The 24,879-nt window shown below is 40.8% G+C and overlaps 1 protein-coding gene across 4 annotated transcripts; it reads right to left on the bottom strand.

Moving 5' to 3' along the window:
• Positions 1-3: 3 nt before the first annotated feature.
• Positions 4-24,879, bottom strand: mtmr1b (myotubularin related protein 1b). Of its 4 annotated transcripts, none has more exons than XM_083565130.1 (16): positions 24,131-24,879; positions 23,331-23,436; positions 21,713-21,769; positions 19,925-20,000; positions 19,261-19,355; positions 13,381-13,488; positions 13,181-13,270; positions 12,681-12,764; positions 11,257-11,406; positions 7,235-7,423; positions 5,601-5,786; positions 4,894-5,100; positions 4,221-4,313; positions 2,653-2,766; positions 1,290-1,466; positions 4-1,110 (listed from the first exon to the last, which is right to left on the bottom strand). In XM_083565130.1, exons 1-16 carry the CDS (start codon positions 24,253-24,255, stop codon positions 961-963), a joined length of 2,007 nt encoding a protein of 668 aa, XP_083421256.1. In that variant the 5' UTR covers positions 24,256-24,879; the 3' UTR covers positions 4-960. The 4 variants fall into 4 exon arrangements, with proteins under 4 accessions (XP_083421256.1, XP_083421258.1, XP_083421257.1 ...); XM_083565132.1 differs by having other exon boundaries at positions 19,925-20,768; positions 21,106-21,769; positions 24,131-24,785; XM_083565131.1 differs by lacking the exon at positions 21,713-21,769.

The following is a 24,879-nucleotide window of genomic DNA, read 5'->3' as shown; positions in this document are numbered from 1 at the left end:
AAATAACATTGTCTACCATTTTATTAAGTAATCATTAAAAAGGTAAGAGGAAAAAGCAAATATTTAATAGCAAATATTTATAGTACCAAAGGAAGTAGACATCAAAAACCAGATATATTTTTTAATTCCCTCACAACAGTGCTGGTAGTGGGAGTGAGCATTCTGGTTTCTCTTAATCACATAAAAAATAAAAAGACAAAATAACACAGTGAATACGCTATTAGACTGTAAACAGCACAATGTTCAGTTAAAAATAAATATATTTAGCATTTTGGTTTGGTATACTGCAAAATTTTTAACTTGTAATGCTGTAAGGACCGCACACAACACAATTGCCGGTAAAATACAATTCTCAACGATGGGTTGGTGCGATGCAGCTCAAAACAAAGTGTGCAAAACTGAATATTGTAGTTTTATTCCACACCAGTGGAATTACATTACATTGAATTAGCAAATTAGAAATTTCTATACAGAATTTATATATTTTTCCAAAGCTGCTTTGTGACTATATCCATGTTAATAGTACCCCTGTATGCAAATAAAACTGAGCTAGATTTAATTTAGTTCCTATTTTACAGAATAAAAAATCCTTTTATTAGTCTTTCTTTTTTCTTTGCCTTGAAGATAGAAAATGCAGCTTGTTGTGCTACTGAGAAAAGGCACAAACTCTGCCATTTAAAGACTCTCCTGTGTCAGCAAATGTAATGCTACAGCTTCTCCTTAAATAAATGCCAAATATTATTAAACATTTTCATTACCAATGACTACACAGATTTGTTTATGAAATAATCACAACACAAGTCTCTCTGTAGGCTCATAGTATAGCAAATCTTAATGTTTTGAGTACCAAAATGTATAAAAAAAATTTTTTATTAAAAGTTTCTGCCATTAAGGATTAAGCATTCGAAGCACTATGGTATAAAAAGAAATGTTGCAAAGTCTGTCATGTGTCTATGTGCATCAAACAGTGGTTTGCATAGATGCTCCCCCAAGCTCTGAAGATGAGGAGTGTGACCGAGTTGAAGAGGTTTCTCTCTGGAGCTCCTTTACTTTTCTCTGTAACTCTGTCTTCACAACTAGCAGTTCTTTCAGATGTTGGTGTATAGGCACCTGACAACAAAAAACAAAAGAGAAAAAAAAAGGGCGGGGGATACATTGCTTTAAAATGCATGATGAAAAGAAAAACATGGTAATGAGAAAGTAATCAAGCACAATACCATGGTTCTCTTTTCTGTATTTGTTGCTTTTTCTTTTATAAATGTTGGTGTTTAACTGGGTCTAGTTCTCACCTGTGGCATCATGCGAGGGTTCCAGCGTACATAGTAGCTCACCCAGAGTTCCAGGTGCCTTAGACTGGCCATCGGGAACAAAACATGATGTTCATAATTTACATATAGTGGGTTGGTGAAGTCCTCAGCCTGACTGTTTATGTAAGACCATAGTGAGACAGTTTTGGTGAACACCCCCTGGAAAGAGAGACGAATATGCATTACTATGCAGGTCATTAAACCAAGTGAACAAAGGTTTGTGGTACCTGACCCTCACATCTATATGTAATTCTTCCCCAAATTGCGGTCACACAGTTAGAGACAAAATTGTCTAGAATATCTTAATGCTGTAGAATTAAGATTGTTGTTCACTGAAACTAACTGGCTTAAACATGCTTGATCATGCCCCTATGTATAAAATGAGCTCCATGGTCTATTTGCCTGACATCAGTGCCTAAACTCAATCTGCCACCTAGATGAGGGGTAATTTTATAGAGAGAATATGATGGTGGTGGTCAGAAGTCTACATACTTATGGACAACTCATTAATAACAATCAGCCTTGAAAAAAAATATGATGTTCTGATTTGAGTATTTCTGTAACTGTTCATCTTTTGAAATTACAAAACAGTCTCTAGAATGTAAACACCTTGTTAGGAGAAAATAGAATCATTTAAGCTTTGTTTAAAGCATTGTTAAGCATTGTTTAAAAACAATGTAGCCTGGTCTGATGTAGCCAGGGATGATAGGGTCAGACTTTGGTGCCAACCTGCCTTGTGTAAACAGTCCATGATGATGGAGGTGGTGCACTGAGGTGGGGAATATATTCTTAGCCCACATTTTTGCCAATTATGTGCATCCCTTCAAGGCCACAGTTTACCCATATTCTAATGGCTGTTTTCAGCACCATGTAACAAAGCAAAGTTAATCTCAAACTGGTTTCATGAACACAATGTCTTCAATGTTATTTTAGAGGGTTTTCAATCCCCTACCCATTATTATTATAATGTTCCTAACAAATTATTTAGTGAGTGTATTTTTACAGCATTACTAGCATGAGCTAGTAAAAAACATTTCTAATGAGAATAAATGAGGTAAAACTTCTGTTAATTTTGATAATTTTACATAAACATGCAGCACCAATTATACACTTCCCCTTGCATATGCCTATGCTGGTTTCCTTTGCTGCTACTGCAGAACAAATGTACCAATGCTGTTCCTCAAAAAAAGAATTAACAAAATATTAGTATGAATAGTAATTCTCCATGTAGGTCTTCTAAAGAATTCTAAGACACAAAATTGTAATTCCTAGTTAATCAAGAATCAAGCAGCGTTAGATGTGTTTAGCTTCAATCACTCTGATAAAACTGTGATTGTGTTCTTACCTTTAAGGTTCGCTCCTGCTCGCTGTTGTAGAGGAAGGTCCCAAATAGGCAACTGTAGAGATGATCTAATACAGTAATGAGGAACAGCTCGTTGAACTCAAATGCTGAGGGAAACTGGGGAATGAGAAAAAATAAATATATATTAATGTGACAGTTTTTTAATGTGCAAAATTTTATATTTTACTGAAATGCTTCCACTTGAATACCACAGACATATATTCTGTGTCAAAGCCTATTGTATGATTTGTCACAAATAAAACAATTTAATGAATAAAAATGAACATAAAATCTGTGTATATCTTTATACCAGCCTTTATCTTTATTCATAGATGACAGACCATCAGGCTTTTAAGAAGTCAGCCCAATTTAACAATATTTTTTTGGTGGTTTGCTAGATCTGACCCAGAGCAACAACCGAAAGATTTTTCCCAGACTGTCATAAAACTTTCTTTCGGCTTCTCCCATTAGGGGTCGCCACAGCGGATCCTCCGCATGTTTGATTTGACACATGTTTTTATGCTGGATGCCCTTCCTAACGCAACCCTCCCCATTTATCCGGGCTTGGGACTGGCACTAAGAGTGGTTGGGGTTGGTTCCCTGACCGGGGATCGAACCCGGGCCGCAGCGGTGAGAGCGCCACATCCTAACCACTAGACCACCAGGGAACCTTTTTCCCAGACTGTCATATGTATGTAAAAAAAAAAAAAAAAAAAAAAAAAAAAAAAAAAAAAAAGCCAGCCTCATGTCAATCAATTGCACTAAAGTGGAACATAATTTCCTTAGACAGCTTTAGTTAATTATTAGATGTATGGATTTACAAACACCAATCATTTCAGGAAAATTGTAGGCTTAAATTTTATGTTAAAAATGTGCAAACCCTGTGTCAAATCCCGAGATTGATCTTAATTTACTCAAGTCTCTGTAACCTATTATATTGTTTAAGAGATTCTAAGGATTATCTGTGGAGTTTGGCATGTCTATTTGTATTAAACATGGTCTTGTACAATGTAAAACATATACTGAGCTCCTAAAGTCAGACAGTCATATCTATAAAGAGAGCAATCTGTCTAATGTCACCAAGCTCCAGTGAAGCAAGGTTGCACTATTTGGTCCTGGCTCTCTTTGTATCCACATTGGTCAAATACATTGATATTCATTCACCTTTTTTGGCAGTAATTCCCCTATTCCCCCCTTTCTAATCAGGAATCTGATTTTGTATATTTTGCCTCTTTTCTTGGTGATAAATAGTATTAAAATTACACGTATGTTTTTGATAACTTTTGCAGACCCTTTAACACATTGAATGGCTCCATATAGACCATGGACAAATCTTTCTTGATGGGCTAATACATGTCTAATAAATGTGTATCAAGTATACAGTATCAAAACAGCAATATAGTAATAGATACCCATTACTCACTAATGTACAACAAACAAAATAATTCACTCTTTAAATAAATGTAATATAAATACCAAATGGGTGAATCAGAATTAGCTCTCCGAGAGATACCTTTTAAAAATCATTTGTATTTTTAGATCAGGGCCCTTTATACTAATGTACATCTCACCTGTCTAGTCATCTGCCAAACACAGTCTATGAACTGCAAAAACAGGGGAGATCGCTCCGAATTAACATGATTCTCATCACCATGTCCTATACGCTGAGGAGAGACAGACAGTACATAATTCACACACTGTGAACATACAAAGCCTTGGATCTATGAGTTCTAGGCACATGTTAAAGAACACACAAGATGCACCTGATGCATTTAGAATGCTTTAGCAAAAGGTTTTCATTGTGAATTCATTTTTAAAATTCTTTAAAATTATGTTTTCCATGCATCATTATGGGAGATTAAATATAGGCTAAGGGTGAGCTCAATTGCATTTAATTCAAAATCAAATACATAAACACAATAAAGTCAAGAGGTAAAAAAAAAAAATAAAAAATTTCTAAAAAGAAAAGTAAATAAAAGGGAGTTAATTTTATTATGAAAAAAAAAAGACCTAGACTAGCAAACTGATCAAGTTAGCATTCACACACTTAAAAATTGTTATTGTGGCTAATGATGAATAAGAAATAACCAATTAACATGAGGTAATACAATCTGTTTTAAGTTTAGACAAGTAACGCATTTTGTTATTGTAATACAGTATGAGAAATCTTTGCACCTGAAAATTCGATTCTGCTTAATCCAGTTTTTTTTCCCCAACCATGTCAAATATGTAATTTCAACTCACCGAGGTGAAACGATGCCCAAAGCTGAGCCACTCCTTCTCCAGAAGTACCTGGAAGCCCTTCAGTGAGCGGTAATATGAATCCAGCATTAGCATGGCCAGAGAGGTGAGCTGGGCAGTGCGGTCCCAACCGTCACTGCAATGCACCACCACTGAACTCTTGCCTGATTCAATTCTGTCAGCGATCCTCACTGCACCAGCTAGCAGCAGCTATTCACATGAGAAATTACAACACTTAACTGGTTTTGCATTTTGGAGAAGTTCTCATGATTAATGAGGTTTAAAAACTAGCTTTAAACTTTTTAAAATTAAATGTAGCATAATTAGCCACAGGCTTGCTCATTAGGGACAAACTTACACTTATAAAGAACATATACATTTTTTAAATCGCCAACTTATCTGTGTAAAGCTGCTTTGAGACAATGTTCATTGTTAAAAGCGCTATACAAATAAAAATGAATAAAATTTAATTAATGGATTTGTCCAATCTTAAAATATATCTGGCACTGCATTGGTAATATGTGGCCTCCATAACTCAGAAGCCACCTGACATAAATCAAGAACCACCTTGGTCACTCGGGTGGAAGAGAAGGACCAAAGGAGGCCACTCACAAGGGTAATTAGGTGATAACCGTAGGCAGGAATGAAAACCGCTAAACAAGACAAAAAGTTACAAATAAATTCATTTTGTTAATTATAACCACCCTCACCCTGATATACTCCAGCCAATGTGTTGCATCCACAGAGGAAAACCACCTCTGCTCATCGATGGCAGGATATACCACCTCCTTTAGTTTGCGTAAGGACTCCCTAATGACGTGCATGTTGGGAATCTCCAAGAAGTTCAATTCTACGTTTGGATAAACACTCTCATTCTCATAGCCTCCATCTTTAGCCTGTAAGAAAAATATATTTTTGAAAAGTCAAAAGTTTACTGTCTTCTTTTAAAGCTGTAAAGTCCTATCAAAAGTGCAAAAAAAAAGACTCACACCCTAGTACTACTGGTCAAGGCAATGAATACAACAAAAAAGAAGTGAAGCAAACAGACATTGAGAAAATCTGTTAATAATCAGTTAATAAAAAGCTAAACTTAACTTGCATTAGTGAGCTAGTTTGCTAAGCCAGTGTTGACATATGGAAGGAAAACATGTCTCTTAAATCATGGTCATTAAATAATAATTACAGTGGATTACAAAGAAGTAATCCACTAAATCCATTACAAGAATTAATCAATTACAAGAATTAATCAATTACAAGAATTACAAACACCAAGTTAACGGTCTCTTCAATTAAATTAAAATTTCAATGAAAAATGTTATAGTGCTTTGAACAGCATACATTGTTACAAATAAGCTTTAAGATAATTAAGATAAGCAAAGAAGAAAAAGTTTTTTAATTTTAAAGTTTAGGGATACGTAGTGTACAGGAGTGAAACGAGTTTTCCCTCCGCCTCCGCTTATTGCCTCTACCCCCCCCCCCCCACACACACACACCCTCCACCGGCGTTTTCGTTAGCTCAAGTCGTCTCATCTCTAAGGAAAATACACTGAATAAAACCGTATTATTTCTTTACATACTCTTTCTATTATGTTTTTATACAAGATTTGTTATTTAGAAATGTATTTTCCAATTTAATAACATGAAACATAAAAACGGGGTGTAATTTTGAGGGTTGGAACGGATTAATGCCATTTTAAGTATTTTCAAAATAGAAAACTGATTTGATGTGCGAGCAAATTGAGATACAAGCTCGTCCATGGAACAAATTAAACTCGTAGGTCAAGGTACCACTGTATTTCTCTCGGGAGTTTATCTTTTGTTATCGTCGTGCGCCACCGGTGGAAGTTTTTTATCCCGATGCCGTGCAGCTCAGAATACAGGTGAGGTGCGTTTTTTCGTTTCCGTTTAGAAATTTTATTGGTCTAATGTTATGTCGCTCGTTTTTTTGGCTTGAAGTTTGTGAAACCGGGAAAAACCGCAGGAAAAATCCATATATTAGCCGCTTCATTGTTTAAGCCGTGGGGTTCAAAACGTGGGGAAAAAGTAGCGGCTTATAGTCCGAAAAATACGGTACTCAAATATAACCCTTCATTTCTATAGTATTGTCTCTTGAGAACATACTATAAAATGACAGCTGAAATGTAAGGGATGTACTAACTACATGATGCAGGTAAACTTTTGACCTCTAATATAAATATTACAACAGTAAATATTTGTTGAGAATTTTTTAAAGGTAGTTTTCCAGTATAATCTTAAAAACCCACTGCTGTTTGGACACTATATAGATTTTGAGAGGCGATTAAGAAAAATCAGCAATTTATTTAAAACAAGTGGTTCTGCTCACTTTGTTTGTTATAGCCACACTACTTTGACGGGCATCAAAGATGCAAAGTTTGTGTGATTGGGCATTGGCATCCAGAATCGTCTGGAGGTATCTTTCATCTTCCTTACAGCGACGGTCTGAGGGGCCCACCTGAGGCTGACCACAACGCACTATAGCTGCTTGACTCTCCGGGTGAATCCATGAGAGTACCTGAGCACAAAAAAAATTATTTTAAATATAACGTTACTGTCAACAAATGTCCACAATTAAACAACAAAATTATGCGCATCAATGTTAAAATTAAAACATTAAAGCCACTTTCAATTAACACTACAGTAAATCCTTAGCCCAACCCAAGAATAAAGCGCAGGAGGCAGGAATATTCTTTAATGACAAGTAAACAAAAGCATTGTGATGCTCTAAACAATGTTTTGCTGTTAATCCAAGTGGATGTTACTTTTACACATACAACCTACCTGGCAGTGGCCTCATTCAGCAGGATGATGTTTCACATTGCAAAAATTGTTTAGGAATAATTTAAGGACTATTAAGAATTCAAGGTATTGAAGGCCCCACCTCACGACAAACAACTTAAAGAATCTATTGCTAATGTCTAGCTGTCAGATACCAAGCAAACCTTCAGAGGTCATGAGATAAAGTCAATGCCTTAGTCGGTCTGAGCGACTTTGGTGGCTTATGCCTTATGCACAAAGTTAGACTGGTGGATTTAGTTAGTTGTGTGTATATATATATATATATATATATATATATATATATATATATATATATATATATATATATATATATATGAATAAAATCAAGTATGGAATGTAATAAAAAATAAATAAATAAATAAATAAATAAATATATATATATATTTTTTTATTTATTTATTTTATTACATTCCATACTTGATTTTATTCATATACAGCCATGTGAAACAGAACACCACCTCTAAACTATGTGACTTTAAATATAAGGACTAATCATCCGGGGTCTCATTTATAAAACTGTCCATAGGATCCTTACTAACAGTGTACGTGCTTCTGAAAGCCAAAAATAACATGCACAAAAAATATTCAGACTCTAAGCAATGTTCCCTTTATAAAATCACAGATCACCTGCAAGTGTGTGTATGTAAATAAGCCTCATATCCCACCCTGTACACGCCCATTTTTAACCATGAATAGTCAATGCAAACCAGCTTATTAATGCAAATCCATATTCTGCCACAATAGCCAGAGTCTGGCAAGCAGATGTTCGATGTGATTAATGTCAACAGGTAAAAAAATAGCAAAGTAACTTCTCAGTAACTTGGAGGGATAGCTTTGATATTCCAGACCTACAGAATGAGATTTTATAGAATTATATTATATCCAGAAGAAGAAAGTCTTTGTGAGAAAGTTAAAGATTATATATTATCATAGTTAAATATTTTTTTAATTATTATTTTTGTGTAATGTATAATATGAAAACATTTCCCTGTCTGCCAATTTCCGCTGGAACCACCCGGGTGCCTTCAACCCCAGAGTAGTGAGGACCTGTATTTCGACCGGATGGCATGGTTCCGGTGTGTTGCCCTTTCTAGTACAGGACATAGTTCCAAGAGCACAGCTCTAGGGACTCTAAATTGCCTTATTAGCCAGTCATCGTCATGGACCAGTAAATCATCATAGACCCTGAAGCCTCTTTCTCTCCTCAATCTTGCATTGGCGTCATCCTCCAGCAGTGCCATCATGCAGCTTTATGCTTTATTTTGACAATAATGGTGTAGTTACTATCAGAGGATAGAAAATATGTACAGCTATACAAGCTGCACATTGGCTACTCTAAAATATATCCAAGTTTCATCTCTATAGTATTGTGCCTTGAGACGATCTATTAAAATGATTGCTGAAATGTGAGGGGTGCATATTATATACAGTTAGGAAAATAAGTATTTGAACACCCTGCTATTTTGCAAGTTCTCCCACTTAGAAATAATGTAGGGGTCTGAAATTGTCATGGTAGGTGCATGTCCACTGTAAGAGACATAATCTAAAAAAAAAAAATCTAGAAATCACAATATATGATTTTGTAACTATTTATTTGTATGATACAGCTGCAAATAAGTATTTGAACACCTGTCTATCAGCTAGAATTCTGACCCTCAAAGACCTGTTAGTCTGCCTTTAAAATGTCCACCTCCACTACATTTATAATCCTAAATTAGATGCACCTGTTTGAGGTCGTTAGCAGCATAAAGACACCTGTCCACCCCATACAATCAGTAAGAATCCAACTACTAACATGGCCAAGACCAAAGAGCTGTCCAAAGACACTAGAGACAAAATTGTACACCTCCACAAGGCTGGAAAGGGCTACGGGGAAATTGCCAAGCAGCTTGGTGAAAAAAGGTCCACTGTTGGAGCAATCATTAGAAAATGGAAGAAGCTAAACATGACTGTCAATCTCCCTCGGACTGGGGCTCCATGCAAGATCTCACCTCGTGGGGTCTCAATGATCCTAAGGAAGGTGATAAATCAGCCCAGAACTACACGGGAGGAGCTGGTCAATGACCTGAAAAGAGCTGGGACCACCGTTTCCAAGGTTACTGTTGGTAATACACTAAAACGTCATGGTTTGAAATCATGCATGGCACGGATGGTTCCCCTGCTTAAACCAGCACATGTCCAGGCACGTCTTAAGCTTGCCAATGACCATTTGGATGATCCAGAGGAGTCATGGGAGAAAGTCATGTGGTCAGATGAGACCAAAATAGAACTTTTGGGTCATAATTCCACTAAACATGTTTGGAGGAAGAAGAATGATGAGTACCATCCCAAGAACACATCCCTACTGTGAAGCATGGGGGTGGTAGCATCATGCTTTGGGGTTGTTTTTCTGCACATGGGACAGGGCGACTGCACTGTATTAAGGAGAGGATGACTGGGGCCATGTATTGCGAGATTTTGGGGAACAACCTCCTTCCCTCAGTTAGAGCATTGAAGATGGGTTGAGGCTGGGTCTTCCAACATGACAATGACCCGAAGCACACAGCCAGGATAACCAAGGAGTGGCTCTGTAAGAAGCATATCAAGGTTCTGGCGTGGCCTAGCCAGTCTCCAGACCTAAACCCAGTAGAGAATCTTTGGAGGGAGCTCAAACTCCGTGTTTCTCAGCGACAGGCCAGAAACCTGACTAATCTAGAGAAGATCTGTGTGGAGGAGTGGGCCAAAATCCCCCCTGCAGTGTGTGCAAACCTGGTGAAAACCTACAGGAAACGTTTGACCTCTGTAACTGCAAACAAAGGCTACTGTACCAAATATTAACATTGACTTTCTCAGGTGTTCAAATACTTATTTGCAGCTGTATCATTCATTCATTCATTCATTCATTCATTTTCTCCCGCTTATCCGTAATCCGGGTCGCAGGGACAGCAGTCTAAGCAGGCCCCCGCCTTCGACTGCTGCCCAATCCTCACAGCACCGTCCCTTACGGTCCCTCCTGCAGGTGGTGAGCCCACGGGAAGGCGGCCCCACGTCACTCCGACGTCACGGACCTTGATATTTCCCTCGTAAGGGACCCCCGGAGCATAGAGGGTTAAGGGCCTTGCTCAAGGGCCCAAGAGTGGCAGCTTGGCGATACCGGGGCTTGAACCCCAGACCTTCCGATCGGCAACCCAGCGTCTTAACCGCTTGAGCCACCACTCCCCCGCAGCTGTATCATACAAATAAATAGTTAAAAAATCATACATTGTGATTTCTGGATTTTTTTTTTTAGATTATGTCTCTCACAGTGGACATGCACTTACGATGACAATTTCAGACCCCTCCATGATTTCTAAGTGGGAGAACTTGCAAAATAGCAGGGTGTTCAAATACTTATTTTCCTCACTGTATATATATATATATATATATATATATATATATATATATATATATATATATATATATATATGTAATCATAACATGTAAATAAAGTTACATTACAATATACAGTGAATAAAAAGTCATTTCGTAAACTAAACTACAGGAATAGCAAAGCTAATTACAGGCACTTACAGGAAAACGACGTTTTGCCCTGAAGGCAGCGACTCTCCTGAGCTCATCCTCATTAATGCTGGCGGGCAGAACAATCAGGGTTGGGTAAGTCTCACACACCTCGTAATTGCTGTTGATCTTACTGATAAACCAGCTCTCATTTGGCAGACCCTGTATGCAGCAAACAATCACAGTCTCAGTTATCAATTACAGACTTTACATTGTGTTTGTTTTTGACTGCTCCACAGCTATATGCATCATGTATTTATATAGTTCTTCCATAATGCCCACCTGTACACATACACTGAACTCTGTAATCCAGGAATGAGCAAAGTTATCGATATTCAACAAACAAACGGTCAACAAAACAATTAGAATTTCGCAGCAATGATATCAACAGGGATGAACACCGTCAAGTCTAATCTTTATTGTTACTAATTCAGATGTTAGAAATGGCAAAAAAACGTAACTTTACTGACCAGGAAGGAAGAAAAATTATAAAAACATCCCGATCTTGTTCCTTTTTTTTCCCAGAATTTAATCGGTACAAATATTATGCTTGACCCACAGGGTTCTCGGGGAGTTTTTCCCTTGCCACAGTCGCCACCGGCTTGCTCATCAGGGACAATCTATACACTTAGTTTTAGATATATAAATAAATGAATAAAATCGCATGTTTTTACACTCTGAATAAAGTACATCTGTTGCACATTCAACGGACTGAACATGATTTAAAAAAGGCACACACTAATTATATATATATATATATATATATATATATATATATATATATATATATATATATATATATATATATATATATATATATATATATATATAGACCTACTTTTTTTGGGCACATGATTTTGCTCTAGACTTGACTAACTGAAGCAGCCTTAGATTATAACACTTCCCTCAAAGGCTTGTATGATTTTTAAATGTATGTTTTTGTATTTAAAAGCTGCACAGTTGTTTAGTCCCAACCCCTTTGGTTCTCTTTGCAATGTGCATGTAGAAAAGATCCTATTTTAACGATTAAGCATATCTGTTTTACTGTTTCTTTTTACGATCTGATTTTAACAAACATTCAAGTGGTCTCCAAACACAAGCATTTAAAGATTCTTTTTTTCCCTCAACAACATTTCTACCTTGACGATGATGTTCACCACTATTCTTCCAGGTTTTAATAATGAGTTAAACTCAATTTTAATAGTTTCAGCAATCTCATTATTTGTTCTAGTTGTGGAAAAAGATGTTTTTGTTTCAGAATGGCAATCACAGGATGTCTTGTGACATGGTGGTTTAAAAACTACTCGTTGCAATTTTCATGACTTTACTTGTCGCTGGCTGAAACGTTATTTAGCACTGCAATAAATATTCAGTACAAAGATCGTCAATACAATTAAAATATTGTTCATAAGTCCACTTGTGTCAGTGTCCATTACCTGTCTCTTGTATTCAGCTGTAGGATCATAAACCTTCCATCCATCTTCTGGAAACTTTTCCAGGTATTTGAATGCAAACAAAGGCTAAAGGCCAAGAGAACAAACCTGTAATTTACTGTGTATTTTGCACTGCAGGCAATATAGCTAAATGCAATTTTCTATTTACAATAAAAAAAATCAATCATAGTAAGCAAACACCATATACTATAAACAGATTAGCGCACTTTGCTTAATTTCATACAAATATGACGTTTATATGAATTTTACAGTATATCTAATGGCTGGGATTCTAGAATTTAGTCTGATTTACAGACTTTATCTTAATTAATCCTCAAAAAATTTATTTGTGCTGAAATATAGTCAATGAATTATGTACAATAAACCTAATACATTATAGAATATATTTTTTAATTTCTTCAAGAAACCAAATGCAGTATAAATGTTATCTGGAAAGCACCATTAAGTTATAGCTGTTATTTAGTTTCAAAACTGGACCTTACCAAGTCATGGGAGAGAGGAAACGCATATGTGGATAACACCTCGAAGATTTGGTCTTGCTTTCTGTAGGTAAATCTTGGGTTCCTCAAGTCCTTGATGTAACCATAAACATATATTTGAGAGACATTTTTGACAGCAGTTCACTTTAAATAAATTATCTGGATGTAAACATGTAGAGGTGGAAAATGGGACACACTCTTACTTTGCACACTATCTCTAGGCCTCGGGTGTTCTCTCCATGGCTTTGCACCCCAATAGTCTCCAAGCGGCTGATAGCTCCCAGGTTTACATCCAAAACAAAAGAAGGATTCTAGCAGAAGTAGAATCTGATTTAATTTGCCACGTATATAAAATAGAAAAATCATCTGTAAGTGTTATTAGGCATAATACACACTAACACTTCTATATATGCAAACAATTAAAAGATAGAAACAGTATACCGGAGTTCTACAGGTTTCACAAAGTCAAATTTAAGACAAGGACCTTTTAAAGACTATTAAGAATGAAATTTAAGATCTATATCTCGACATCAAAAACACACACAAATATGTTGTTAGCAATTGGCCTTACCAAGCTGTACAGAAATGTTTTTTTAAACAAACTACCACTAATTTGCACTTCCCCATAACTGAGAAAATTAAATTTGTTTTAGAGAGATTTGCCCCAATAACAAAAAACTGATTGGCTGTTGCATGTTGGTCTTATTTGTAGTCGTAATACAGCAATTATATTTGGACTGGCTAAAGAAAGGACTAAAACACCATAGAAACGAACAAACAAAAACATGCTAAAGTGCTGTGGGAGCATTACATGTAGCGTTACATGGACATCGGGAAAATTAAGAGCTGTTCAAAATTATTTAATATAAATTTATATTTAAAAATTTTAGACTTTGTTTTATTTTTAAGACCCTGCAGAAACCCTGAATACATGCAAACAAGTATAACATTTAAACATGGGAATAACCCAACAGGCACCACAAGTAGAAATCCTAAACCAAGGCAATGACTTGATAATGTATCTTGAATTCAATCATGTCAGTCCATGTAAGCTCCTTTACATTAACATTCATTTTCAGGTTAAAAACACTGTTAATAAGCTAGATCTCTTGGTCATTTTCTCCATTAAAGCATTTACTAAATAAAAACATTGTTTCAAAGTATTCTATTATTTTATTCGTTTTAAACCTTTCATTTTAATCCTGCATGCTATTGCTCCTGGACGGTGCTTAACCAGGTACTATGAGTAAATAGCAAGACCATTTACATTTGCTTCATAACTGGTTAAAGGGAAAATATACCTATAAATTGGAAATATCTAGAATTCATATTGTTTAGTTACTTTAAAAACTTTCATCCTATGACTAAATGTCACGCGGCGTAGATGGAGGCTGAGGCAGAAATAGAAGCCGGTGTCTTTATTGAACATAAATAGGCAGAGCCAAAACAAAACACCCGCAGCGCGGGATAAAACCGGCAAAAGGCAGTTTCCTATGATTTATCCGCGGTGAGGCGTGGAGGAAGCGCAACGTGAAAGAAGCGACAGAGAGGCGTCGGGAATCCAAGGTGCGCCGGGGAAGGAAGCCGTCACCGTGGGGAAAGCGAGGAGTCCGGGATCAGAAGGTGCGTAGCGGGAAATGCTGACGCGAAGAAACACCACCTGGAACCTGCACACGAGCATCACCACGTACATTTAATAACCGACAGCAAGTGTGTGTGTGTGTGTGTGTGAGGCTTTTATAGGTAGTGTAGAATTAATCCCAAGTGTTCGGGATGAGCCCGATTGCACTGAACCGGAGCGAGGTGCGTCGGGGAATCCTGGGATAGGACAGCCTCCGAAGGGGACGTGGCAGGGGGATTCCTGACCCCCCCCCCGAAGGGGCGGCACCGGACGCCCACAACCCATGGAATGCCCAAAGGGCCGGGGCACTCGGAGGAGGGCCTTTACCAATCGTCCAGGGCCTGAAGGGACCCGGCTGGAACCGCTCTGGAGTCAGGGGGAAGCCGAGAAGGACCCGAGGCGAAGCGACCACCCCTGAGGAGAGCCGGAAGGGGAACGCGGACACAGTAGGACCCAGGACCGGAGCAAAGACCAACGCGGTGATTGGGAAGGGAGTGTAGCCCTTGGCGTCGACCGAAAGTGGGGAGACGTCACCCACGGATGCCAGGAGCCCAACCGAGCCCACGACGGAAGTCAGGAGCGGGACGAAGCCCTCAGTGGAGACCGGAGGCGGAGAGACCTCCTCAATGGAGACCGGAGGCGGAGTGACACTCTCAGCAGAGGCCGGAGGCGGAGTGATGCCCTCCGCGGAGACCGGATGGGGGAGGACGTCCACCACGGAGACCTGAGGCGGACCGACGACACCCAGGACGGCCGGGAACAGAGCCTTGTCCACCACAGAGACCTGGACGACGACCTCGGGGAGGACCGGAGGCTGAGCGACGACCACCCTGATGTCCTGGAACTGGAAGGTGCCTTCGGTGCCGACTGGAGGTTGGAGGACGTCCCCGGCGGAGTCAGGAGGCCGAGCGACGCCCTTGGAGGCCCCCTGGAGTGCAATATCCTCCTCTGAGGAATCTGAAGGCCTGACATCACCGTCAGAGGGGCCGGGAGGACCGACGTCACCTCCAGCGAGTCTGTAGGGCGAGACGTCGCCGTGGGAGGAGCTCGGGAGCGGGACGTCGCCGTGGGAGGAGCTCGGGAGCGGGACGTCGCCGTGGGAGGAGCTCGGGAGCGGGACGTCACCATGGGAGGAGCTCGGGAGCGGGACGTCACCATGGGAGGAGCTCGGAGGAGTCACTTCGCCTTCTGCAGGACTGTGGGGCAAGCCGTCTCCTTTAGGGAGACTGTGGGGCGAGCCGTCGCCTTCGGTGAAACCCGGGGGCAGCGGTTCGACGTCCCTTTCACAGTCCTGGAGCCGGGGTGAGTGCACAGGGAAACCCCTGGGTGAAGGGGCGCTCCTTGGGACCCTTGGGAGCAAGTCGGAGCCTGCAGGGCGGCCTGGGAGTGGAGAGAAGCCCGCCTGGAGACCCATGAGCGGGGAGCTAGCCGGGAGTCCTGGGAGTGGAGCGGAGCTCTCTTGGAGGCCTTCGAGCGGAGGGGAGCGCCCACGGAGGTCGCTCGGAGGCGGAGAGGAGCTTGCGGGGTCGCTCGGAGGCGGAGACGAGCTCTCGGGGTCGCTCGGAGGCGGAGACGAGCTCTCGGGAGGAGCCTGGAGCGAGGCTGAGCCCTCTTGAGGGACCTGGAACTGGGCTGAGCACTATTGAGGGACCTGGAACTGGGCTGAGCACTCTTGAGGGACCTGGAACTGGGCTGAGCTCTCCGGCGGGACCTGGAGCTGGGCGGAGCTTTCCGGCGGGACCTGGAGCTGGGCGGAGCTTTCCGGCGGGACCTGGAGCTGGGCGGAGCTTTCCGGAGGGTCCTGGGGCGGAGCCGAGCTTTCCGGAGGGTCCTGGGGCGGAGCCGAGCTTTCCGGGGAGACCTGGGGCTGAGCCGAGCTTTCCGGGAGGTCCTGGGGCGGAGCCGAGCTCTCCGGAAGGACCAGTGACGAGACCGAGCTCTCCGGGAGGTCCTGGGACGGGACCGAGCTTTTCGGGAGGTCCTGGGACGGGACCGAGCTCTCCGGGAGGTCCTGGGACGGGACCGAGCTCTCCTGGAGGTCCTGGGACGGGACCGAGCCCTCCTGGAGGTCCTGGGACGGGACTGAGCTCTCCTGGCTGACCTGGAGCATAGGGGAGATCCTTTGGACCTGGACCTGGAGTGGAGTGGGGCTCTCTGGAAGGGCCTGGGGCGGAGCCGAGCTTTCCTCTGGAATCTGGAGCGGAACTGAGCCATCCCGGAGATTCTGGAGCAGGACGGAGAGCTCCTGGAGGTCCTTGGGCGGGATGGAGCCATCCTGGATGGCCTGGAGAACAGCGGAGACCACTTGGAGGACCTGAGGTGGAGCAGCGCTTTCCTGGAGTGCCTGAAGCCGGGCGGAGATCTCCAGAAGATTCAGGTGCTGAACCGGGCTTTCGGAGGCGGGGGTGAGGAGATGAAGGTCGGCCGTGACTATCCCGAGTTCTCTGGTGAGAAGCTGGAGGAACCGGGTGCACGAGCCGAACTCACCACCATTTGCGTCCCACAGCTCTACAACGATTGAGAGCGATTTCCCCGTTAGAAGAGACGTGACCCACGCGACCCTGGCTCTCTCCGTCGGGAAACGGGACGGATTCGTCTCCATATATTTTCTCACGCTCCGTAAAAATTCGCCCCATTCATATCTGTTGCCCGAGAAGCGATTTGGGAAACCCGTGACGTCATCGGAGCAGTGTGGCGCAGCCGAACATGACCGCGAGCCCACCGAGGTGCGATTCGCGCCGGGAACACGGCGTTAGTGCGATCATGTCCTTTCCTCTTTTTTCCAGTCCCTTCTTTCTTTCTTTTCTCCCTCGTCTTTCCTTTGTTTCTCTTTCGTTTTTCTTTTCAGTGGTCGGTTATTCTGTCACGCGGCGAAGATGGAGGCGGAGGCAGAAATAGAAGCCGGTGTCTTTATTGAACATAAATAGGCAGAGCCAAAACAAAACACCCGCAGCGCGGGATAAAACCGGCAAAAGGCAGTTCCCTATGATTTATCCGCGGTGAGGTGTGGAGGAAGCGCAACGTGGAAGAAGCGACAGAGAGGCGTCGGGAATCCAAGGTGCGCTGGGGAAGGAAGCCGTCACCGTGGGGAAAGCGAGGAGTCCGGGATCAGAAGGTGCGTAGCGGGAAATGCTGACGCGAAGAAACACCACCTGGAACCTGCACAGACACACACGAGCATCACCACGTACATTTAATAACCGACAGCAAGGAGGAACCGGGTGCACGAGCCGAACTCACCACCATTTGCGTCCCACAGCTCTACAACGATTGAGAGCGATTTCCCCGTTAGAAGAGACGTGACCCACGCGACCCTGGCTCTCTCCGTCGGGAAACGGGACGGATTCGTCTCCATATATTTTCTCACGCTCCGTAAAAATTCGCCCCATTCATATCTGTTGCCCGAGAAGCGATTTGGGAAACCCGTGACGTCATCGGAGCAGTGTGGCGCAGCCGAACATGACCGCGAGCCCACCGAGGTGCGATTCGCGCCGGGAACACGGCGTTAGTGCGATCATATCCTTTCCTCTTTTTTCCAGTCCCTTCTTTCTTTCTTTTCTCCCTCGTCTTTCCTTTGTTTCTCTTTCGTTTTTCTTTTCAGTGGTCGGTTATTCTGTCACGCGGCGAAGATGGAGGCGGAGGCAGAAATAGAAGCCGGTGTCTTTATTGAACATAAATAGGCAGAGCCAAAACAAAACACCCGCAGCGCGGGATAAAACCGGCAAAAGGCAGTTCCCTATGATTTATCCGCGGTGAGGTGTGAAGGAAGCGCAACGTGGAAGAAGCGACAGAGAGGCGTCGGGAATCCAAGGTGCGCTGGGGAAGGAAGCCGTCACCGTGGGGAAAGCGAGGAGTCCGGGATCAGAAGGTGCGTAGCGGGAAATGCTGACGCGAAGAAACACCACCTGGAACCTGCACAGACACACACGAGCATCACCACGTACATTTAATAACCGACAGCAAGTGTGTGTGTGTGTGTGAGGCTTTTATAGGTGGTAGAATTAAACCCAGGTGTTCGGGATGAGCCCGATTGCACTAAGCCTTGTGCGGGCGGGGCATGCACGAGAACCGGAGCGAGGTGCTTCGGGGAATCCTGGGATATGACAGCCTCCGAAGGGGGCGTGGCAGGGGGATTCCTGACACTAACATTTTAGAAACTATATGTATGCTTTTTACTCAAGCCTCACTATTTGAAAAAAATACTACCATTTCTTTCCCAGATGTTTATAAAAGAAGATTTTAAATCACTAAGGAAATGTTAATCAATTAAAAATAAATGGTAAAACATGACATGAGTGTGTTTACTTGCAAGGGTAAACAGTAAGATCATTAAGAGCCAACAAAATGTGACTGCACTCTAGACAAGGATTGTCTAGAAAAAGTAGATTGTTGTAGGTTGTCTTTAAAATGTATTTTATTTTTTAATCCAAACTGATGTTTAACAGTAGGAAGGGTTCCTTACTCTAGAGAGACTCTTGAAGTAAAGCTTGTAGTCGGTGATGGTCAATGTGCCATTCACAGCTCCAGAGAAAGGACAGATGTACATAACACTCTTGGCTGTGAGGAGAGAAGTGGTTACTCATATAATTCTGACACCAAGCAGCACCTGTCAAATTAACAACTTAAAAACTGAATTGCTAATTACAGCAGACACTATGCTGACCTCTGAAAACTAAAGCTTGCATGTACATGTCTACACATTTTTTTATCTGTGCAATAGGTCAAATAAGAGGGAATTTGTTATATACAACATTTTAGCAACAATGGAGGAATCTATATTCTCAATTAACAACCTATTGTTCTTAATTATGTGGTAATATACAAAATGTAAAAACTTACATTTATGAGAAGACATTAACAGTAATATACAGTCAATTCCAGATGTTTTGGATATTGACAAATTATTACACTTGAGATGAAACTGATAATGTGTCTTTTCAATTACGAGGACAGTCATCCTAAATCTTAGGCTTTTACAGCTTAAATTTTAGGCTTTTACTCTGCTGAATGAATTAATAGAAATACAGATAGATATGTAAGACTGTTATATTCTTAATTAACAATTGTGTTTTAATAAAACACAAAAAGGTTATTTTTCTTTTAGCATTACCATCACATTACCTTACCTATGGTTTGAATGGTCTCCCCGGGTACACGTGGAGCCTCCTCCAGCATTGCTTGCTTATTACCTTCCCTCAGTGCCTATCATAAAACATTACTTTATTAAGCAACATACAAACACATTCACGCTATGACATGAGCCAAATTATTCTGTTGTTTTTAAACAAAGTCAGGCCACACCTTTGTAGCCCAAGTTAAAAATTCCACAAGAAAAAGAGGTTAGGGAAACCACAGGAAAGTCAGTGCATGCACAAATGCATAAGCTTTTAATGAATTATGGGAGAGAGAAGCATTTTCAGTTCAAATGCATTTTCAGGACAATTGTGATATGACACAATGCAAGACATATAGATGGAAACAAAAGTGCTACTTGTTAAATCTCAAAACTTAAAATGCTGCAATGTTTGCTCTTGCGTCTATTCCACATCTCTTAAAGAGTAGAGCACAGGCCCTGCCCAATGTCTACAGGGCAAAAATAATGAAGGGAAAAAAGGCTATAATTTTGTTTGCAAATGGTTGCTCAAAGCCAGAGCTGTCTAAACACGAAGCAGAATAAAATAGTTACTAAACAAAGAATGGAAGGAAGAAATTCACCTAGGATGACACTCTTTGACAGTCATAGAAAACTGAATTGAATGTGGTCTTTCAATCCATTGTACAGCTGCGTGTCAAAGGGCAAAAGTGGATGCTGTCACTAACAAGAACACAATGGTGCCTTGGTATTAACCAGCTCTGGCTATTATAATGCTGACAAACTGGATGACCAGGCTCATCAGTATTAGGCAGCAGTTACATGAGTTGTACACTCTCTCTCACACACCCTCTCACACACACCCTCTCACACACACCCTCTCACACACACCCTCTCACACACACAGACACACACACACACTCACTCACTCACTCACTCTCTCACGCACACACACACACACACACACACACACACACACACACACACACACACACACACACACACACACACACACACACACACTCTCTCTCTTGCACACACACACATACACACACACACACACACACACACTCACTCACTCTGTCTCTCTCTCTCTCTCTCTCTCTCTCTCTCTCTCTCTCTCTCTCACACACACACACACACACACACTCTCTCTTACACACACACACACACACACACACTCACACACACACACACACACACACACACACACACACACACACACACACACACACACACACACACACACACACACACACACCGGTCTGTATTGGTCAGTATCTATCAAAGTGGTCCAAGGAGAGAAACAGTGGTGAACTGGAACCCGGGTCATGGACGCCCAAGGCTCATTGGTGCATGTGGGGGAGCGAAGGCTGGCCTGTTTGGTCATTTCCAATAGATGAGCTTCTGTAGCTCAAATTGCTGATGAAGTTAATGCTGTTTATGCTCAATGGGTCAGAACTGTTCGGCAGCAAAAGGGGATCAACACAATATTAGGCAGGTGGTCATAATGTTAATTGGTGGCCTGGTCGGTGTACATAAATAAAATGAACTTTTAAAGGCAAAATAGTAATGGCTTTTCATTTAATTGCATTCGATACTGTAATGCCATTAGTTTATGCTGTATTTATATTTTTCTGTCAGTTTGTTGTGAATTTTTTTATTCAAATACCTATCTGTCTCTCCACTCGATCTGGTTAAATGCTTCCCTACTGTCTGATAGTATAAAGGTCTACAGTATAAAACTTTAAAAATCCAAGTTTATGTCTGATAGGTACGAGGGACAGAAAACAAACAAGCACACACACACAACACAACTTGCCAAGGAGAAGTCCTTATGCTGAGCATCGCTGTCCAAGATAATTCCATCATCATAATCCTACATTAATCAGAAAATTGCAAGAAAATCAGTAAAACAGAAGAGAAAGATAGTTACAGAGACCCATTCTCCCTGCACAGTCAGTATTCTGTTTGAGAATAATAAGAAGCATTCACACAGCTTTGCAGGAATTGCCATCCTACAGTTAAAGGACAGATTGAGCAACAGCACATCAAAAGTCACAAGAGGTTATATAGACCGGGAGATACATGAAAGTTTTAAACTAGTAAAATACCTAAACACGTTTCTTGTATGTAGTATTATTCCTAATTTGATATAGATTTTGCCTCTTTCTATATTAGGGGTTTTCGAACATTAAGCAGTCCAAGGTCCACCTGTGACCTACTTTTAATGTCTAATTTGGAGGGCAACATTATGTCTTGCAGTAAAGCAATTTTATATCTACATTCACATCTGCTGGGGAATAGTGGGAAATACATATTTATTTTGTGTTTTTTTTGGGTTGAAGAAATTTTTTCTTTTTAGGGTAAAAGAAAAATAGTTTACATACTATTTTATTAGGTACAAAATTCTTGATAGGTCTAAAATAAGCCTTTTAAATATTAATTATTTTCACACTTCACAAAAAATACAAATACATTTTCTAGAGGCGTCCTCAACTAAGGATTTACATCCCACAGTCAACTGATTGTCAAATCATGTGTGTGTGTGTGTGTGTGTGTGTGTGTGTGTGTGTGTGTGTGTGTGTGTGTGTGTGCATGTATGTATGTGTGTCCCTGCTGCGAGGGGGGACAGAGTCAGGAGGGGGACCGGGGAAACTCAGCAAATCAAATTTAATTCAGCTAAATTGCCTGTGTGAGCATGCTCTAAATTGCCCTAACTATATAAAATAATAATAATAATAATAATAATAATAATAATAATAATAATAATATACAGAATTAAATTAGAACAGAATATACTTTGCAGGATACCCCAGACATTGTAAAATATTTTAATCCCTGCCCCCATATAATGGCATGATCCTCATTTCATCAGACCTCTACGAAGAGTCGACTGTGAGACTGGTAGTCTCCTCCTATTGAAGCATGAAATCCTCAACTATATGGGGTCACCCCTACTGTCTCTATCTCACTCACTTACAGACTCACTCAGGCTTTCTCTTTAAAGTTCATTCTATATTTTTCTCTTTCACATCAGCTCCTTTTATGTTTCACTCTTTCTCTCACTGTCATATAGACTGTCTCTCACTGTCATTTTGTATGTCTCTTTTGTTTTATCTTTGACCCATGTTTACTTCCTCATAACTTTTAAACTGCACTTCACCACTTATTTTGTTGTTTCTTATTTCTCTGTGTTCATGCAATGTGTTTATATTTCATATTTTTCTTTAAAGGCACTTGTGTCATAGATCATTAATAGGGAGGTGCATATGTTGATTGGAAAGACATGGAATAATAATAACTAACAAAATAAGAATTAAATTTTTTTTTTTTAAAAAGACAGCACATAGAAAACTAAACATCAATATTGCAAACACAGTTCAATATTTTGGCAGACTTGGATATCTGGTGGACTGTTCATTATTTCTCTGTCTCACCTTATACTCTCGAGACATGGCCTCTGATATCATGGCGCCAGGATTTTGACTTGACATTGTGGCTGCAATTAGCTGTTTGCACCATTCAACATGAGCACCTGTAGGACTGCAACACAATCAATAGGAAATTATATATATAAGGGGTATAATGGCACACAAAATTAACGATTTAGTACGTACCTGGGTTTTTAAGTCATGGTTTAGTTCAATTTCAGTACGGTTAGGGGGAAGAAATGCAAAACATAAAATTGTTTGCCAGTTTACATTTTTAAAACATTTTTTTTTGTTAATTTTTAAAAAATGCCTACGTGATTAAATAATATATAAATAATATAATATAAGGTTGCTGAAATGTGAAAGGTGAAATCACTTCTGGAAGATACTGTACATGTATGTAAGTATGAATGTATGTATGTATGAATGAATAAATATATATACATATGCAATGGCTGTCATAACTTCACATACAAAGATTTATAATCAACTTTATTTGAATTGAAATTCCTCCCTTAGCATGAATAACAGCTTTACACACCCTTGGCATTCAGACAGTTAGTTTCTCCAAACAGTGAGCTGAAATACTTTGCTAATACTTGTAGAACTTGCCAAAGGTATTCTTTGCTAGTTGGGTATTTCATTCTGACCTTTATGCCCACACACACACACACACACACACACACACACACACACACACACACATATATATATATATATATATATGCATAAACGTTGCCTACTGACACTGCAATGTGTCAATAAATTTAAATAAGGTTATTTCTTGTTAATTTAACGGTACTCGCCTCTCTGCAGTCTCTGTGGTGGATCCAGAGCTGAATGAAGTCCGCAGATTTCTGCTGGAGTTTGTCTGACCCGCCGCCGCTTCAGTGTCGTGTTGAAGTCCACAATTCAGGGGCTTCGTGTCCATACCTCTTTGCCCAGAGCTGCATATGTTTTTAATTGGGGTTTGTAAACGATGCGCTTCTATACTCGCTACACTTTCGAAACGACACCTCACATTTTCCTTCGATCTCTCTGGAGCTGGAAGTCGATTCCAAAAGAGTCGGTTCTCCGATTTCTGGATTTGGGAATCGACTCCTCACAAAAAACGCTTCCAGCTGCATCGCTAGAAAAGCAGATCACGACGGTGTCTGACAAGTGTCGCTTTGTGTGTTCACTGACAATTAAATTTTTGCATAAAGCAAAACTAGGCAATACTCAGAAGCCATGTGCATGTTTAGTCATTTTTCCATCCCAGGTGTAAATACACTGCTGATATAGTATATAAATATATTTAAAAATTGCTTGATAACCATTTACTTAAAACAACATACAGAGTAAGTTATAGGCTTGATCTATGCTTAGAGCCCTCACATGACATATCCAGACTTCTGGAATCAAAATCAGAGTCGACTCCAACATTTCCTAAACAAAGCGCCCCCCCCCCCTCCCTCATGCCTCATGTCAACGTCATCGCGGTAAGACCCTAAATGGACGACGTTACCCAAGATGCAACGCAAAATCATTCCTCAGCAGCGGTAAATTCAGTCAC

The sequence above is a fragment of the Silurus aristotelis genome (assembly GCF_946808225.1).
Source record: "Silurus aristotelis genome assembly, chromosome: 16".
Classification (NCBI taxonomy): domain Eukaryota; kingdom Metazoa; phylum Chordata; class Actinopteri; order Siluriformes; family Siluridae; genus Silurus; species Silurus aristotelis.
The sequence above is the reverse complement of the archived record's forward strand: the minus strand, read 5'-3'. Positions and strand labels throughout refer to the sequence as shown.

Excerpts from the sequence above, each read along its gene's own strand:
- mtmr1b (XM_083565130.1), bottom strand. The coding sequence starts at position 24,255 with ATGGACACGAAGCCCCTGAATTGTGGACTTCAACACGACACTGAAGCG. Across the intron at positions 13,489-19,260 it reads ACTTCAAGAGTCTCTCTAGA|AATCCTTCTTTTGTTTTGGA; the intron begins GTAAGGAACCCT and ends TACTTCTGCTAG. Across the intron at positions 4,314-4,893 it reads TTGGGCATCGTTTCACCTCG|CGTATAGGACATGGTGATGA; the intron begins GTGAGTTGAAAT and ends GTCTCTCCTCAG.